Below are 18,604 nucleotides of genomic sequence, written 5' to 3'. Positions count from 1 at the left end.
GTACTTCAGTACAAAGGTAGCAATGCTTCAGAGGAACCCACTGCCTCCATCTTTAGGGCTGAAAAGCAAGGTGTATGCTGAAAAATGGTAAGGTTACAGGGAAAGAAGGATTAGGACCTTTGCTGTAGACGAGCTAACAGGAACCAGTGGTCCTGAGGGAGGCTGTTTTGTGGGGACAAATGCCAAGGGAGAGAAAAAATTGCAAGCCCAGGAAGAAGGGGGGGGGGAAATAAAGAGGAAAGTAAAAATAAAATAAAGACAGATATACCGCGCCATAGCTCAAGCGGTTAGTTGCTGGCTTCCCGATCCCGGGTCTGGTCAGCTGGAATTTGTGGTGGACAAAGTGGTGCTGGGGCAGGTTTTCTCCGAGTACTTCGGTTTCCCCTGCCAATCTTCCTTCCACCAATTGCCCCACAATCACCCTCACCTATCATCTGGGGCTGGTACAATAGGCCAGAAATGGCCGCAGTACAAGGGACTTAGTCCCACTCCACTAGCAATAATAAAAATAATAATAAAAAAAAAATAAGACAGATATAGCTAAATGGAAGAATATGAAGGGGAAGAAAGCAGAATTGAGTAGGAACAATGTCTGTGGAAGGGGTTCTAATATAATGGCAGGGCAAATCTAAGAGACAAGTTTGTGTTGACTGTGGTAAGAGTCTGATCAGTAAAAGCAGTATGTTATCATCAGTCTGCTTGCACTTTCTTATACACACTACTAGTTTCCTCACAGCTAACTGTTCTGATGTAATAAGCTATACACTTTACTTCTTCAAGAACAATATAAGTGGGGGAAAAGGAGGAAGGGGGGCTTCATGATATTTTGATCACCTACATGTGACACAATTTTGTTTACTCAAATTTAGAATATTTTCCACATTCTTGTGTTTATATAAACCAAAAGCTGAATGTGGAATGCTGGAAAGCTCTCTTTGCTGTAGCAATTAATGTTAAGTACTGGCTTTAATGTACGTGATAAGTGTAAACTCTATGTGATTCCTGAATGTATGCTATTCTGCAAGGGAACAATAAAGATGTGTGTTCTTGTATGTCACTTTTTCATTAAGCCTGAAGTTATGTTTTTCTGTTAGTGATTTGCAGGTCAGTAGACCACTGCTGCTTACTTTAAGCAACTTTCCCCCATTCTGAATTACTTCTTAGCAACTAAATGACAGATGTTCAAGGTAACTTCTTTGTTCCTCCCTTTCTTTTACAGTAATTAACAATAAAAATGGATGAGTGGTGAAAAGGGCATGAAAAATTGAAGTCAGTGACTGCACCACTCGGAAGCTGAGAGGCACAGCCATAGAATTAACCCCTGATACTTCGAACACAGACATATGTGACAAATTAATTCATATAGCTTCATACCTTATTTATAATTGAAGATGTTCAGTGTTATTGATTATGTCATATCTTATCTTTAAATGCCATATAAAGGCATAAATTTGTCACATTTTGATACACTCATAATTGAGTTGTACACTGTTAATTGTAATGTACAGTGTGCTGGCCGCGCCATAGCTCAAGCGGTTAGTCGCTGGCTTCCCACCGCGGCGGCCCGGGTTCAATCCCGGGTCTGGTCAGGTGGGATTTGTGGTGGACAAAGTGGCGCTGGGGCAGGTTTTCTTGGAGTACTTCGGTTTCCCCTGCCAATCTTCATTCCACCAGTTGCTCCACAATCACCCTCACCTATCATCTGGGGCTGGTACAACAGGCCAGAAGTGGCCGCAGTACAAGAGACTTAGTCCCATCCCACTAGCAATAAAAAAAACGTCAAGATTTACAGTGAATGTTTTTTGATGCTGTGTCAACTGCTGAGTATCAAGGGCAAGCGATGAGAGTGGTAATTGACAGAAATGTGGTAAAGACGTGCGAGGAAGTTGTCACAGCTTATTGAAAAGATCTAACCCACAACTTTTATTGAGGGAAAAAAATAAAAAAAAGACTTCAGCATGATCTCCAAGCCGAGATTTGAACCAGAAATCTATCAATTACAGAGCAGACCTCACAACCTGTACACCATAATACTGGTTGAATTCACTAAGCTGTAATTGCAGAATGTTCCAGAATTATATTCTCATACTGCATATTCATATTCGTGGGAGATGGCGTTAAACATCCGGCCTTGACTTATCCTTCAGTAACATATAAGACCAGAAAAAACGGGGAAAAAGGCGGGGAAGACAACAGTACGAAAATTTACATAGTTAATGATGAGTTTTCCCGTTGAATTCTCGGCAGCTGTTTCGCCAGCAGAAAGCTATCATTAGAAACGCACGACAAAGCGTACAGTCAAGATGGAATCGCGCTGGTGATGTTCATATTTACAATTCAGCACTACATTTTTCAGTGTCCTAAATGTCTGCCCATTGACAAAAACCTTAAAAGCCCCCCCCACATCACATCTGGATACCTGCACCCTTCTTTCTCCAAAATTTGCTTTGTTGTTGTTGTTGTTGTTGTTGTTGTTGTTGTTGTTGTTATTATTATTATTATTATTATTATTATTAGTAGTAGTAGTAGTAGTAGTAGTAGTAGTAGTAGTAGTAAAGGCAAAGTTATCCCTGCGCTGAATTTAGCACGACGCCATGAATACACGGTATAAACTGGACAGGCGCCTGGGTGGGTCTCAGAGTCGGTCCGGACATATTTTCTGCCCCAGCGGACAACTGAACCCCGATTCGTCGGTCGTCAAAGCCTGATGCGTAGTCGCTACACCGAGCCACACCGGCCCTGTTGTTGTTATTATCATCGTCTTAATAATTGAGCGCCTCCATCGAGTGTGTAGCAATATCGCTTCGTATGCAGGAGGCCCCAGGTTCAAACCTTGGCCCGGCGACAGACCGATTATTCTGACTGAGGGTTCCGTGGTTCCCCTCCGTCTTTCCAGGAAAATTTTCAAAGTATAACTTATATAAGGGCATGAGGCTGCGCCATAGCTCAAGCGGTTACTCGCTGGCTTCCCACCACGGAGGCCCAGGTTCGATCCCGGGTCTGGTCAAGTGGGATTCGTGGTGGACAAAGTGGCCCTGGGGCAAGTTTTCTCCGAGTATTTCGGTTTCCCCTGCCAATCTTCATTCCACCAATTGCTCCACAATCACCCTCACCTATCATCTGGGGCTGGTACAATAGGCCAGTAGTGGCCGCGGTACAAGGGACTTAGTCCCACCCCACTAGCAATAGTCTAAATAGTAAACAAGGGCATGCAGTTTCCTTCCACATCCTCCAATTATTCACTAGTCATCCTGTAATTCAATGCTACATAGTCTTAAATCTCGTTAAAAACCTTTAAAGAACGTTTTCTTAATTGAATCGGCCATAGAAACATTTCTTATAATCTTCCGCGCCAGTAGACAGGTCACGAAATTGGTAATCGCCCTGTTTCGGTAATTTTCATGTCCCATATTAATACGTCTAACTTGACCTATTGCCCTTAAGAAGCCAGACTGCTATGTTTCTCAGCAGAACGTCACAACATAGTGAATTTGGCAAGTTCACGCTCACAGCTCTCTTTGCTGCATAATAATAATAATAATAATACAGTTCTAATAAATGAGAGATGAGCCAACACTTGATACTCAGTTATCCCTAAACATCCAGGCCTATAACAAACATGGTTTGTACTTGGTTTCATCAATATCCCAAAACATAACCACAGTGTCACATGAGAAACTGGCTTACAAACATTTATTCTTCGAAAAACTTCGCTTCCAGCTATGTGAAGGTGTAAAAGAATTTAAATATAAAGATTGTAATTAAATTCCAAAAAGTGAATGAGCTTCTTTACGAACTTAAATTTCATAATCGTTCGTAATGCAAAATGGCAGATACAAAAATACACATTGCCTATTTCTTGAAGTCAAAGGTATTTGGCATGCTGCCGGAACCAGTAACGTGGACCAAGGTAAGACGTGTAGCTCAGTCAATGTACTACTAACTTGCTTATTAAAAGACTTTCATTAGTGACATAATACATGCCTGAAGTGTACACTGAACAATCTATCTAAATGGTGTAATTATTACATGAGATTTTAAATAGTTCCACGTAAAAATGTAGAGTCACATGAGCAGTTGCACGTAAACCACTTCAACAAAGGTTTTCGAGACCAAATTACAACATTGCAAACGTCAAGGGCAAGGCCTATATCACCACTAAAATCAGCTTTGGTCATTGCGTTTCTTGCTCAGTCGGTATAGCGACTAGACTCCGGGCTTAACGACAGAGGAAAGGGGGTTCGATTCCCAGCAAGTCTGTTCTCCACAGCGTCCAGACAGGTTCTAGGGCCCATAGAGCCTCCTATCCAATGGGTACCGAGGATAAAGTGGCCGGGGCATGAAGCTGACCACTCACCTCCATAAAGGTTAAAAATACATGCAGCTGTAACTCCATTGGCCCATGCGACTTTATGGCGTGGTGCTATGCTTTTCAACTTCCATCTCCTGAAAATGTTTCAAATATTAATTGCAAAAGTTTTTAAATGAAGTATGTTGGCTTTTAAGTAAAGGAATTAATCACATTTCCAATAAAAAGTATTTCCGGCTATCGTAGTAAAAATGCCATATTAGCACTTTCAATCCTTTTGATTTCTCTTACATTATTACATCTGAAACATCATGAATTCAAATCAGGAACCTGCTAAATAAAATGTCGCATTTATGTAATTTAGTTTTAATGTACATTTTTAGTTTACTCTGGCCGTAAAGTGATTAGGGGCTGTTTCGTAATGGGAGATTTCATAATATTGTAACGTGTAGTGCCGTTGCTATGCAACGATCGCGAGAAGGAACATATGATGCTTAGTAACGGTTCGATGAACGCGTTCCCGCGGAAACGAGATACACACAACAATACAGTCACAATGGAACGGGGATGTTTTTCTTTTCTTCTGTCCGCCCTGAAGCTATATAGCGAGGACCCCAGACACTATCCTGCTGCAGTGAACACGGGTTGACAGAAGCCCTGCATATGTTGTATATACATACATTTAATAAGATGTAAAATGTAAATTGTACAGACACCTGACTTATTACTGCTGACCGTGACACTGGCAAAACCCGTCCTCTTATCAGAGAGCGCGCCCCACATCAACAAACCCGCAACTGCCTGACGGAAATAAAGATCCGGCCGTAAGCCCCAGATGGGTGCTTTATTGCGCGACAGACTGGCCGACTGGCCGTCGGTCCTAACATAACTTCGAACTTTGACTATATGAGCGATACGTACATTTGACGAAAGGCCAAGCCTATTCATAAGAGATAAACCAATTTTTTCGTCTGAGAGGATATGACATAAGGACTATTACCGCAAGCGTTCAGTCGAAATAATATCTGGTCGTTGCCTCAAGGGGCTTGACGCCAAGATGAAATCATCGGTGGTAAACCGCCAGTCGTAAAGTAACTTTCACTTTGACTTCGACTTTTTGGCTGAGCAATTCAGCTCAGTGAAGTAGTTGGTTGGCGGCTGAGCGATTTCAGTTGCGAGAAATTCGCCGGAGAGTAATGACGTGAGCGGGGGAACAATCTTTGCTGTTAGAAGCCGTTGCTAGGGAACGTTTGTTAAAAACACGGCAGGCTGAAAAAAGGCTTAGGGGGTGCTGTGGTGATCTGTGAATTGTTGTACATTAGCAGTGGCGCTGTAATTAACTGTAGTTCCGAGTGGTGTATACAAATGGTCAATAAATCCAATATCCAGCCCTACCCCGTCTACAGTCACACACCTAAATACGTGACAATATGTAAGTTCCGTCCCAATGCACTGTGGCCAGGCAGGTGTTACTGGTCCAAACTGTTCCTTGTTTTAGGCCAATTGTTCTCTATTACACTATGTCAAATTAGTCCAAATTTTAAACTTAAGCTTTAGAAAGCTCTGATTGGGTCAGTTATCACTTATGCGTGTCACCTCTTGAAACTGCGGCGCCTGCAGAGCAGACTACTCCGCCCTACTGGAAATCTTGACAGGTGCACACCAGTCTGCGGATTGCACGTGGCTTACGTGCATGATCATATCAATAAATTATGCAGGACACAGACGTAATCCTAAACAATGCAAACCAAAATGTACGTCGCACTGACAAGGAGAAGCCAGGCATACGAAGTAAAAAAAAACTTCGTGGGCTGTAGTCCGCAAGCGAACTATACCGACCGAGCGACCGCCGCTTGTCGGCGAAGTTAATGCCAACTTTAGTGGATAGAGGGTGTCGTGTGGTCAGCGCAACGAATCCCCACGGCCGTTAATTTCGGTCTTCTAGACCGGAGTCGCTACTTTTCCATTCAAGTACAGTGCAGTGCAGTGCAGTGACACAGAGCCCACAGTGAGCTGGACGCCGTGACAGCGCGGATATACTCGTGCTGAAACTGCGGTGCAACAAACGTAGCGCCTACATAGAGAGGCCGAGCCTGTACAGTGCAGTGCAGTGCAGTGCAGAGCAGTGCAGTGACACAGAGCCCACAGTGAGCTGGACGCCGTGACAGCGCGGATAGACTCGTGCTGAAACTGCGGTGCAACAAACGTAGCGCCTACATAGAGAGGCCGAGCCTGTACAGTGCAGTGCAGTGACACAGAGCCCACAGTGAGCTGGACGCCGTGACAGCGCGGATATACTCGTGCTGAAACTGCGGTGCAACAAACGTAGCGCCTTCATAGAAAGATCGACCCCCTCCCCATTTCGAAACACGTACACGTCTAACAGAGAATAAAAATCTTGGTCAGGGATCTTGAGGAGAATGAAGCCAGAAATGACTGTGCTGGCGAAGCAATTTAATCGACCGACCGACACGTGACAACATACAGTATTACTTCGAATATAAGATGCTCTCAAATTTAAGAAGCACGATTTTTTTAAATGAGGGTTTTAGGAAAAAAATACAAAAGTGTGTTTATTTCAGAGTTTATTTAGAACATATCAATTAACAAAAATATTTAGAACACGTTTAAAGTGTCAAGTAATGGAAAATATACAGGAATAAAATGAAAATTTAAAATTTTCACTGATTGCACATTTCTTTCTATCTTCTTTATTTAACCAAAAAAAGTCTAGTGTTCCTTCAATCGCACTTTCCTTTTCTGAAGATGATGGCCGCGCGATAGCTCAAGCGGTTAGTCGCTGGCTTCCCACAGCGGCGGCCCGGGTTCGAACCCGTGGTCTCATCAAGTGGGTCCATGATTTATTCTGACCGTCTTACAGTGCATACATTTATTCACCTTATTCTTCTCTCTTGCACTACATGACGAATATATATTTTAGTTATTTTAGTACAAAGACAGCAGGGCATGCAATGCAGTAGTTCGACGTACATCGAAAAGCACCTGAAGATGGCACTTTAGTGCCGAAACATGTAGTGCAAGAGAGAAGAGTAAGGTGAATAAATGTATGCACTGTAAGACGGTCAGAATAAATCATGGACATAAATCAGTGCAACAGGACGCTAAAATATAACATCATCAAGTGGGATTTGTGGTGGACAAAGTGGTGCTGGGGCAGGTTTTCTCCGAGTACTTCGTTGCCCCTGCCAATCACCATTCCACCAAATTCTTCATCATCATAATCACCCGGGGAAAATACAATAGGCCAATCAGTGGCCGACGTACCGAGTGGACCCAGCTGGACTCCACCCCCCACTAGGCGAACTTAAAAAAATTTAATTCTGAAGATGATGTACCCAAAGAACGTCATCTTGCGTTCCTTCTTCTGCATCAGACAAACATCAGTTTAGAAACGATTCTAAAATAACATTGACTACCGCCTCTGTTGTCTAGTGGTCAGAGTTCCTGGCTACAGATCCAGAGGTCCGGGTTCGATTCCCGGCGTTACCAGATTTTCTGAGAAGTAGTGGGTCTGGAACGGGGTCCACTCAACCTCGTGAGGATAATTGAGTGGATATTTCAAGGAAATAGAGGCTCCGGTCTAGAAAACCGAAATTAAAGGCCGTGGGGATTTATTGCGCTGACCGCGCGACATCCTGTACCCGCTAAAGTCGACACTATTTCTTTTTATTGCTAGTGGGGTGGGACTAAGTCCCTTGTACTGCGGCCACTTCTGGCCTATTGTACCAGCCCCAGATGATAGGTGAGGGTGATTGTGGAGCAATTGGTGGAATGAAGACTGGCAGGGGAAACCGAAGTACTCGGAGAAAACCTGCCCCAGCGCCACTTTGTCCACCACAAATCCCACTTGACCAGACCCGGGATCGGGAAGCCAGCGACTAACCGCTTCAGCTATGGCGTGGCCTGAAGTTGACACTAACTTCGCCGACAAGCAGCGGTCGCTCGATCGGTATAGTTCGCTTGCGGACTGAAACCACAGTTTTGATACTTCTTCCCAAGCTTTTGATATCCACTCCACTCTTACTGACGCTGATGTTCTTTTTATTTTTTATTGTCTTTATTCAGCCAGACGCCAGAGTGTTCACAGACACGATGCTTGAACGGTTTGTTAACTGGCACATCATGTGGTTTAACTGAGTTGTCAAGCCACTAGGAATTATCACCAGATCAGCATCTTTATTCCTTAACCTATTTGTGATTATGTTGGGGAGATGGCCGTGAACTGCACCCGTGGCTCTGATAAGGCACCAGGCCGACGGACCCATGCGCACCTAAGCCACTCTTCCATTAACTCCGATGTCATCTATTTTGGGGCCCGAACTATTATATTTTTGCAGAGATTTTCTTTTGGCACTGTCTTTCTGTTTAATATTACGTGCGGTGGTAATTTATTGCCATGTGCGGTTATACTCAACATGACAGTAACACGTAACTTCTTTATTAAAACCGTCACAACACAACTACATTAAGGTCAGTGCCTAGTCTGGCTCTGCTACATGTTTCGGCTATTAATAGCCATCATCGGGCAAATACACGGCTAACCACTGCACTGCAGTACTAATAAAACCGGATAAAATAATATTAATTATATTAAAATACTTGGCGTAAAAATACAATAAATTAAATTATATAAAACAGAAGTTATAATATAAAACAAGAATAAAATTCTTGGAGTGATATTTTACATCATCGAGTCAGTCGTCGGTTTTTGTGATTTTGCTGTGTTCCCACGGACAAATTGGAGTATTCTATATTTTGTGTATATATAATAAACTGTTTTGGAGGCTAGTGATGTAGATGTAGTAATGTTAATGTTAATTATTTAGTCGGTGCCTCATCTTGCAAAGTATTGTCCGTTCTGTAGGAAATGTAAAAAAAAAAAAAAAAAGTAACACGTAAGTTTTCTTAGCCTGTGGTTTTCATTGCCACTTGTTTTCTCCTTTCCAAATTTAGGGCATAATTGCGAGGCATGCAGATAAAAACTGCAGTTTCATCTGCACTTCCGATTTTGCTTAAGAATACTTGTTCCTTTGGCTGAAATTCAATCGATTTTGATTCAAATTCCGAATGAAGATTTTGGCTAATTTTTGCCCTACATCGTAATGATAAGCTTTCTGTCTTCATAAACTTTTCACACCATCCACGACTAGCCTTGAAAGGTATATTACTGTTTCTAGCACAATCTTCTCTTTTGGCATTAAGGCTTCCCTAGTTACACGTAATTCTTTATTTCGTAATCTTTTAAATACTCTAAAACCGAGGCCTCACTCAACTTTTGGCCCAGAAAAAGACTGTCAGAAATGAAAACAGTTTTGTCTTTGTACTTCGCCAATGATGTAAACATGCCTCACTTACTGTATCCTTCCTACCAGCTGCACAATTGCCTATCTCTTGAGCGCACATAGTAACTCTTCTTTTGAATCCGGCGTCATATGTAAAACGCTTTTCCATGGGTAAAACTGATAGAAAACTGAACATACCTGAACGATAAGACTGTCAGACGACCGAACTGAATGTTTCGGTCTGATTTTGCTTTCAACTTTTTGCCGTCTCCCCTTCTCTTTATTGTCACTGCATGTTTCCTTCATCACAACAAACCTGCACACCTGATGTTGGCCCGTTCAGCCGAAACATGTAGTGACAACAAAGAGAAGACAGGAGAACAGCAACCGAGTTGCACAAAGACGGCAACAAGTGGAACGCAAAGTCAGATCTACACCGTTGCAGCGGTCGCTCGAAATTAATATTGTCACGTGTTGGGTATGTCACGCGACAAATAACTTTACGTGGGTCTCGGATTTAGCGAATCTTTATTGGACTCTCACGCTTACACACCTTACAGTTATCACCACTTGCAGTGCCACTTGACTTCTGTCTCCACTTCGATTCTCAGTTCTCTGATACTCGACTTCCGAAGTCGGAGTCACATTGCGACTGACGGTCAGTCAGTCAGTAAGTCTTGGTGTCGAGCCCCAGATATTTATTACTGTTTTACATTTACGGTCTTGTTTTTGTGGGGCGCCCTCTCTAACGAGAGGACGGGTCTGTCTTCTATATATGCTGCTGGCCCTTGTAAGCGCAGTTTTCTCGGGTCCGAGTCCCTTGAGACCCGCGACCATATTTTACTGTCTCAGATTTGAGACTTCCTTTTTCGTCGCTTCCTACGACTTGCAGGGTCACGGTGGAGGTATTCGACCCCGCCTCCACACGGGTCGTTCGAGGCCAGGCCCTTTATATAAGGCGTACGGGGACGTAATAGAGGACACCCCTCGCCAAGGTTCGATCTCACGTGTTCGGCAATCCGTTGCTTCGGGAACGCTCCCTATAGATTACAGCGGTAAAGTGTTTCGTCTCATCCGTTTTTACTCAACGACAATTCGTTGCTACGATTTGTCGCTGCGAGAACTCCACAATTTCCACGTATTCGTTGTCGTGAAACGGAAGTGTCCGTTCCTATTGTAGCGGTTGTCGCGGTGATGGACGTAAGGTAACGCGTCACAATGTTATGAAAGTTGGGGGTTGACTTGTAGTTAAAGGTGGGGATGATGATGATGATGGTGGTGGTGTGACTTGATGATTCTCTCTGAATGTATTTACGTTAGGTTCTTTCCAGGCTGCCCCGTCGACAGTTTGCAAACTGGTTCATAATTCCTCGAACTTAAGACGCTCCTCAATTTTTCAAGAGGAAAAAATGTGAGAAATGTACGGCTTACATTCGAAATAACACGGTATTTGCTTTAATAAACGCTTATTTTGACATTAAGTGATTAGATCAAATCAGAAACAGCGTGACGTCAGAATGCAGTTACTTTAATCATTTTTATACTTGTATGTCATATAACTCTTACGTAATGGGAGAAACACACGTCACTCACGCAACAAAAGCGAAGATGTCCATACATATTAATCTGTATAAAATACGAGTATACGTATATTACGAATTTTTTTGGTTCTGTGTATTGAATATTTATGGATATCCTATATAAAGATTCTCTCGGTAAGCTATTAAACAATTATAGTTTCTTTCTGATGAGTTTGTTATAGTCAAACATACTGCTGTGATCAACACTAAACGTAAACACGTTGTGTAAAATTTTAAAACGCTGAATTTCATTCTCGCGGTATTTTTACGAATGTAAGCACTTCTGCTGTTCATAATTTCTGTCTCTGTCTTATAATTTAGAAGGTAACTCTCTTGTATTTTGACATACCCTCTTCTATCCCTATTGAGAACATTAATTATCAGTAATATATGCATGTTATGTAACAGTGTAAATAAAACTATTTTACAGATTATGTTACAGAATTATGAAAGTTTTCGTCACATGTCTGGAAATTTCGTGACTGAAGTTCGCATGTCTCGTCTTTGTAACTAACAGCCGAATTTCGATTAATTTTGGTACTACACATCAACACTAAAAGCCGACGGTCGAATTTAATTTCGCTCTTTCTTGTCCGAAACAGATTTTCCCAGATTCAAGGTCCGCGAAAAAGAAATTCACGTCAATTTACGCACGCACGCACACACACACACACACACATGATTCGTATGACAGAATCTTTATATTATTTTAATTTTAACAGTCGTGGACATATAACTATTTACTAAATTAGACTGCCATTCTATTAAAATTTCTTCAAACATTTCGTTTAATATTGCAGTCGTACGCAAATGGAAATTCAAGCAATTAGTCCAAACTGATCCCAAAATTTTGTGAAGCCCTTAACCTAGTATACAGTCGTTACTAAATAGGGAACTCGAGTTATAATTTGCAGTTTTTGTCCCACATTCTCTACTTTGAAAAAAAAAATATTAGACGTGTCCTGTGAGATCTCCATTCTGTCTGCACGTCCGTGTATCCCTCCCCCTTCTATTAACTTTTGAAAGCCTGAACCAAACTCCGTGTTTTTAGTCCGCAAGCGAACTATACCGACCGAGAGACCGCAGCTTGTCACCCAAATTAACTCAAACTTTAGCGGATAGAGGTGTCGCGTGGTCGGCGCAACAAATCCCGACGGCCGTTAATTTCGGTTTTCTAGACCGGAGCCGCTATTTCCTTGAAATACGAGTAGTTCCTCATATTATCCTCACGAGGCTGAGTGGACCCCGTTCCAGACCAACTACTTCTCATAAAATCTGGTAGCGCCGGAAATCGAACCCGGACCTCTGGATCACAGAGGCGGTCTGAAAGCCTGAACCAAGCTTTATGAAACTTGGCGTGTACATTGCCACGTGTTAGAGCGACTACAGACGGGGTTTGGATTGCTGACTGCATTTATCGATCACTTTAACATACAACTCGTAACTACATTTAACTATAGCGCCAACACTGACCTCCACACTTTACAAGTCACTAGAGCACACAGATTACTGTTCTCAGTCTGTTACACTTGATGTTTCCTGGCAACGATTTCTAACAGTGGAAATTCTTCAACTGCACCGACCAAGTCTTCTCTTTACAGACTCCCTTATAATTTTCTCAGTGCTTGAACTGACTAACTTAAAGGCTGACGGCAATTTCACACCAATTTTCTACTACTCTCTTCACAGACTAACTTTCAACTGACTAAGCTCAAGTAAACGTCAAAGTCTAAGTTATTTTACGTCGGGCGGTTTAACGGCGATCAGTTCGTCTTAGCTTCAAGCTGCATGAGATTCACAACCAGATTCTTTTTTACTGAACCCTTGCGGTCATAGTCTTTACCTAACATCCTCTCTGATGAGAAGATGAGGTTGTCTCTTATGAATATGCTTGGCCTTTCGTCAAGGGTACGTATCGCATAGATAGCGTGTTACTGAAAATTCTTACTTCTGCACTATACTCATATACAAGTCCTCTATCAGTACAGGCTTTGCGGAACTGATAATGCCCATCTTAAGTATCTTATGCTACAAGGGCAGCTTAGTCACTTGAACGGTTGTAAGCTTGGCCACCGCCAAGTTTAAGCTCAGAGTCAGAGTTACTTTACGACTTGCGGTTTACCACCAATCACTTCGTCTTGACGACAAGCACTTTCAGATTCGAGACCATCATTCTTTTCCAACTGAACACTTGAGGTCACAGCCCTTATGTTACATCCTTCCTGTTGAGAGGGTGGGTCTGTCATTTACAATTGCTACTGTCCCTCGCCAGCGCAGTCTTTCTCGGGTCCCATTCCCTTGGGGCTCGAGACCATATTTTGCTGTCTCAGATTCGAGACTTCTCTTTCCATAGTCTCCTACGACTCATAGGGCCACGGTGGAGGCATTCGACCCAGCCTCCACACTGGAGTTACTGAACTCAAGTCAAAGTCACACTGCGACTGATGGTCAGTCAGTCAGTCAGTCAGTCAGTCAGTCAGTCAGTCTTGGTATCGAGCCCAATCTGGGACTCATGACCAGATATTTATTACTGTTTAGAAGTTACGGTCTTCCTATTGTGGGGCGCCCTCTCTGACGAGAGGACGGGTCTGTCTTTTGTGAGAGTCATTGTCTGCAGTAGTAAGTTGTCTGTCGTAATGTAAAGGATATTTACATTTTACAGTTACTGAGCTCTAAACTTCGTCCTGCTTATAACCCCTCGGCACGGACCTCGGAGAAAACACAGCTCTTCTACCATTGTAGTTCAAGTGTTGCTGCATAGACGTGTTAACCGCACCATTATGTAGCAAAGAGCAAGTCGCGGGCCACAGAAAGCACCGCTTCCAACAGCTCCTCTTTTGTTGCGTGTTGATTCGCTGCCGTGGGAACCTGTTTGTTTGCGATCGCTACCTAGTAACGGGCCTACATGCCATAATATCGTGGCATGTGAGCCCATCTCAACGGCGTACTTCATAAATCACTCCCATCAGTCTGTGTACCACCCTATCGTTGCTAGGTAACGGCTCGGTAAACACGTTTCCGCTGCAACCAATACACGCAACAATAGAAGAACTGTTTGAAGCGTCGTTTTCTATGTGTTCCGTGATATATCAAGAAAAGTCGGCGATTAGTTGTTCTGTATAATGGTTAATCGCTCAAAAAAAAAACTAATACATAAAACAAAACATAGACCTCGTTTAAGGTGTAAGATAAGCTTCTACTTTATATATATATATAAGGAAATGTATGCCTACAAAGTGTTGCAAACAGCGTGATAGCCTGTAGATTGTAATAATATATAGGCCTATGTATTTGTAATAAAAGAACGTCAAGACTAACAGGGCATACAAAATCGAAAAAAAAACAACGCATTTATACAATACGTATTTAAATGGGACGTATACTTCTACACGGCTTCTAATTCCTACTTTTTAAAATTCCAACATGGAGGAGGTGCAAGATTTCGAGGTGTATTCAAAATGGAATAATTAAAATATACCACTTCTGTTTAATATGACGAGAAATGACAAAATGGGAGATAACAGTGTAGATTTGCCTAGTTTTACCGATGATAACCAAGGAACTACTTATGGCCAGGCATGTAAGGTTTGTTATTTTGGAATTTTTGTTTCTTCTTCAGTTATTTTACGACACTGTTTCAACTGGAGATGTTATACTGTATGGAATCAGAAATGATTGGATGAACATGATATACCAAGCTCATAAAGATGAAGAAAATTGTTGTGCCTATTTTAAGGCATCGCTCCGGAATTTTACTGGAAAACCCAAGGGAAACAACATCATGTTCAACGTGTAAAATGTAAATATCCTTTACATTATGACAAATGACTTACTACTACAGACAATGGCTCTGACAAAAGACAGACCCGTCCTCTCATCAGAGAGGGTGCCCCACAATAACAAGACCTAAACTGTCAAATAGTAATCTGGTCATGAACCCCAGATTGGGCTCGACACCAAGACTGACTGATTAACTGACTGTCAGTCACAATGTGATTTTGACTTTGACTTAGAAATTGCAGTTTTTGAACTGTAAAGTCATGTGAAATAGCTGTTGCTAGAAGACTATAAGCAGGCAACGACTAATGCAGGCTGTAACAAGGTGAGAAGATTAGCGTGGGTTACAGCAATTTGTGCAGTGTTATAGTTATTTGTAATTCTGAGTTGTAATCGTGAAATAAATCCAGTTACCAATCCATATTGTGTCTATAGTCACGAAATACATGACAATATGTAGCCTGCTGCTTCCAGGGATCACCACTTGAATGCAGACTGGGTGACATGGTACCCAGCATTTACCATTATGGCAAAAACAACGCAAACCACAACTGCATAAATAGTATTAAGATTACAGTCCTCTAGGATGTGACATGTGTGGCCAGAAAATGGTACCAACATTTCAGGGGAACCGACTGCCTTCATTTCCAGGGTCTGCATACTGAGCATAAGTAGCATTTGAAGCATTTGATAAAGTTTGTTGAGTAATGTAAAGTGGAGTTTCTTATACACTATGCACTGGCCATTACCATGGTTATTTTAAATTAGTTTTAACCTTTATTTTCTCTTGCTTTTCTTGTTGCAGATCTAGTCAGCAAACAGTGAATCGCTCTACAAGAACCCATTCCACCAACATGATGAAAGCCATGTGGAGAAGAGAATTCAATATCAGATCTTTGGGTTTCAGCCATGACAGACCTGAGCAGTTTGTACGATGCCAGGTAAATCGAAACTCTTTCACCCCTTAAGAAGGTCACTGAATACCCGTTCAGAACAGGAATCAGAAACATGGACAGAACAATAAAACTGGAACGAATGAACGCATGAGACCAAAATCAGCAGTTCATAATGTCTGAATGAAGGGTAATAAAAGAAAAGTTGCAATATCTCTACATGTACGCAGTCCTACACTGTTAAAATTAAATTCCTGCTTCACAGAAAACATAAGCCATCCTCATTACAAATATCAAACAGTTAATACTCTTTAGGGAAATAATCACTGTTGGTTTTGAGAATCATACAAAACTCATTAACATACGAGTATTTTGAAAGTAAAATATGGAGATTCTGTAAGTTAAAGTGAGTTGTAGTAAACACTGAGACATAAGGGTTAAAAAATTCTATAAATACAGTTCCTTGCACATTTACCCGTTCTTGATTCTGTTCGTCTCTAACATGTAAGAAGGAATCTATAAGGACATGAGGATTAAGAACAGCTGCAGATGTTTCAGTACTGTACAGCACCACATCCCATTACCAACATTAACAGCATAAGCTGCTTCAGCTGCAGAGGTTATACTCTCACAGGGTTTGGATTGATTGGATTTATTCAATCCTTATAGCTCATAACTACATAATGATTATAATACCATCTCTAATTTACACATTCTACAGATCACTGCAACTACAGCACAAACAAAGTCTTCTGTCTGTTATTCTTTCATCACTAGTCGTTTCTAGGTAGCAGTAGCTAACAATGGAGATTCCTCATGGCCAACCACAAACTGCCTCTGCTCATTTGCAACTCCATGAACTAACTGCCAACTCTGACCTCTGACACCACACATAAAACACCACTTTGAACAGTTCCACTATTGTTGTATGTTGATTTGTTACTGCAGACACATGTTTCTGCACTGTTGCCTAGCAATGGCCACATCTATTTGTTCCACTGGTCCAGGTTTCAGCCGTAATGTCACACTATAATGTCAAATTGGATATTATGATGTTCCATTCTTCATATGGAAACATAAGGAAGCAGTTGGGGTCTGCTGAAATTGTTATCACTGTATCTGCTTCAAGAAACTAAGTAAAATCATGAGAAACATTATAAGCCAACCTATAAGCTTATACTTGAGCTGAAACTTCCGAAATACGAAGTGGGAGTGGCTACAATTCAGTAAACCTCTGCTCATACAAATACAACTTAATTCATACTCAGCTTACTTTCCTATGCTATATCGTCTCGAAATTCACAGTACTGCTAAATAACAATAACTTTCCTACCCTGAAGACTGAAGCAGCATGTGGCTCCAATATGTCAGTAAATTTGTACTGGACTGTATGCTGGCACATCCGACAGGAGACATTTCTTCATTAAATGAAGTTTGGAGTTCGATGTTTATTCTACTGCTGGGTGCTATATACTGTGACATTATTACTTAAAGATGGCCCACTGCTAGGCAACGGCAAATTAAACGTTACCATGGCTCAGCAAACATAACAAACATGTACTGCAGCAATAAATAAACACACAACACAGAAGACACAAAAAAAATGGTTTCTATGTGGTTCATGCTAAAGGTATATACAGCTGGGATCCTTACCAAAAACGTACATATGGTAAACCAGTTTACTTCAGTGGAGTACACTTATAACAACTCTTCAAAAGTCTGCTACGCTCACTGTAATCAAATGCGAAAAGTGATATACACACATGCAGGGCCTATAATTTAAAAGTAATGGATATTACTAATCCTATGTGGAGGCAGAGTTGAATACCTCCACCGTAGTCCTGCAAGTCGCTGGAGGTGATGAAAAGGAAGTCTCAAATCTGAGACAGTAAAGTATGTTCACGAGTCCAATGGGACTTGGAACCAAGAGCGATTACGCTGGCAAATGCCAGCAGCAACTGTAAATGACAGACGCATCCTCTCATCAGACAGAGCACCCCATATCGCCAAACCTGCAACTGTCTGACAGTAATAAAAATTTGGTCTTAAGCCCCAGACGGGTGCTTTATTCCAAGACACACTGGCCGACTGATCGTCGGTCGTAACATAAGGCTTGACTCAACTCATAGACTGCTGTAGCCTAAGATATGTAAGATAGGCACAGTCTGATTTTAAAAGCATGTACTGACAAAAACCTTGTATATAGTGCAAAAGGAAGAAATTTTCAATAACATGCTATATGTGTGATACATGCATTTGACAAAAGGCCAAGCATATTCATAAGAGACAAACCCACCTTCTCATCACAGAGGGTGTTACATAAGGACTATGACTGCAAGGGTTCAGTGGATTCTCTGGTTGTGAGTGTCAAGGGGCTTGATGCCAAGATGAACTGATTGGCGGTAAAGTGCCAGTCATATAGTAACTTTGACTTTGACTTTGATAGACCGACTGACCATTGGTCATAATGTGACTGACTTTGACTTTATGAGTTGCAGCTGAGAACCAGTCATCAGATGGTAGAGAGTAGGCAATGGACTGCAGTCAAAAGAGAAGGTATCGTTGGGAGCCACTACCAAGCAAATGGGTTCATGAAGGCAGTGTGTGCTATAGTGATATGTTAAGTGTGTAGATTAACAGCAGTGCTATAATTACTTGCAGTTACAAGTTATAAGTGTTCAACAGATCCAATCACCAGTCCAAACCCCACATCTAGTCACTGATGTGTGACCATATTTCCTG

At 41.8% G+C, this 18,604-nt stretch overlaps 1 protein-coding gene across 3 annotated transcripts in view; it reads left to right on the top strand.

Moving 5' to 3' along the window:
* Positions 1-18,604, top strand: part of LOC111873606 (protein rolling stone) — a 72,429-nt gene that overhangs the window by 47,804 nt on the left and 6,021 nt on the right. For 2 of the 3 annotated variants that reach the window (XM_033755131.1, XM_023868460.2), the window contains exon 2: positions 15,775-15,910. In XM_033755131.1, coding sequence (XP_033611022.1) covers positions 15,824-15,910 — 87 coding nt within the window. In that variant the 5' untranslated portion in view covers positions 15,775-15,823. Of the gene's footprint in view, positions 1-11,187; positions 11,328-15,774; positions 15,911-18,604 lie in introns of those variants that run through there. The other variant, XM_023868461.2, reaches the window with a different exon arrangement.

This window comes from Cryptotermes secundus, unplaced genomic scaffold (genome assembly GCF_002891405.2).
Source record: "Cryptotermes secundus unplaced genomic scaffold, Csec_1.0 scaffold644, whole genome shotgun sequence".
Taxonomy (NCBI): domain Eukaryota; kingdom Metazoa; phylum Arthropoda; class Insecta; order Blattodea; family Kalotermitidae; genus Cryptotermes; species Cryptotermes secundus.
Note: the sequence above shows the minus strand (reverse complement) of the source record. Positions and strands in the feature narration are given on the sequence as shown.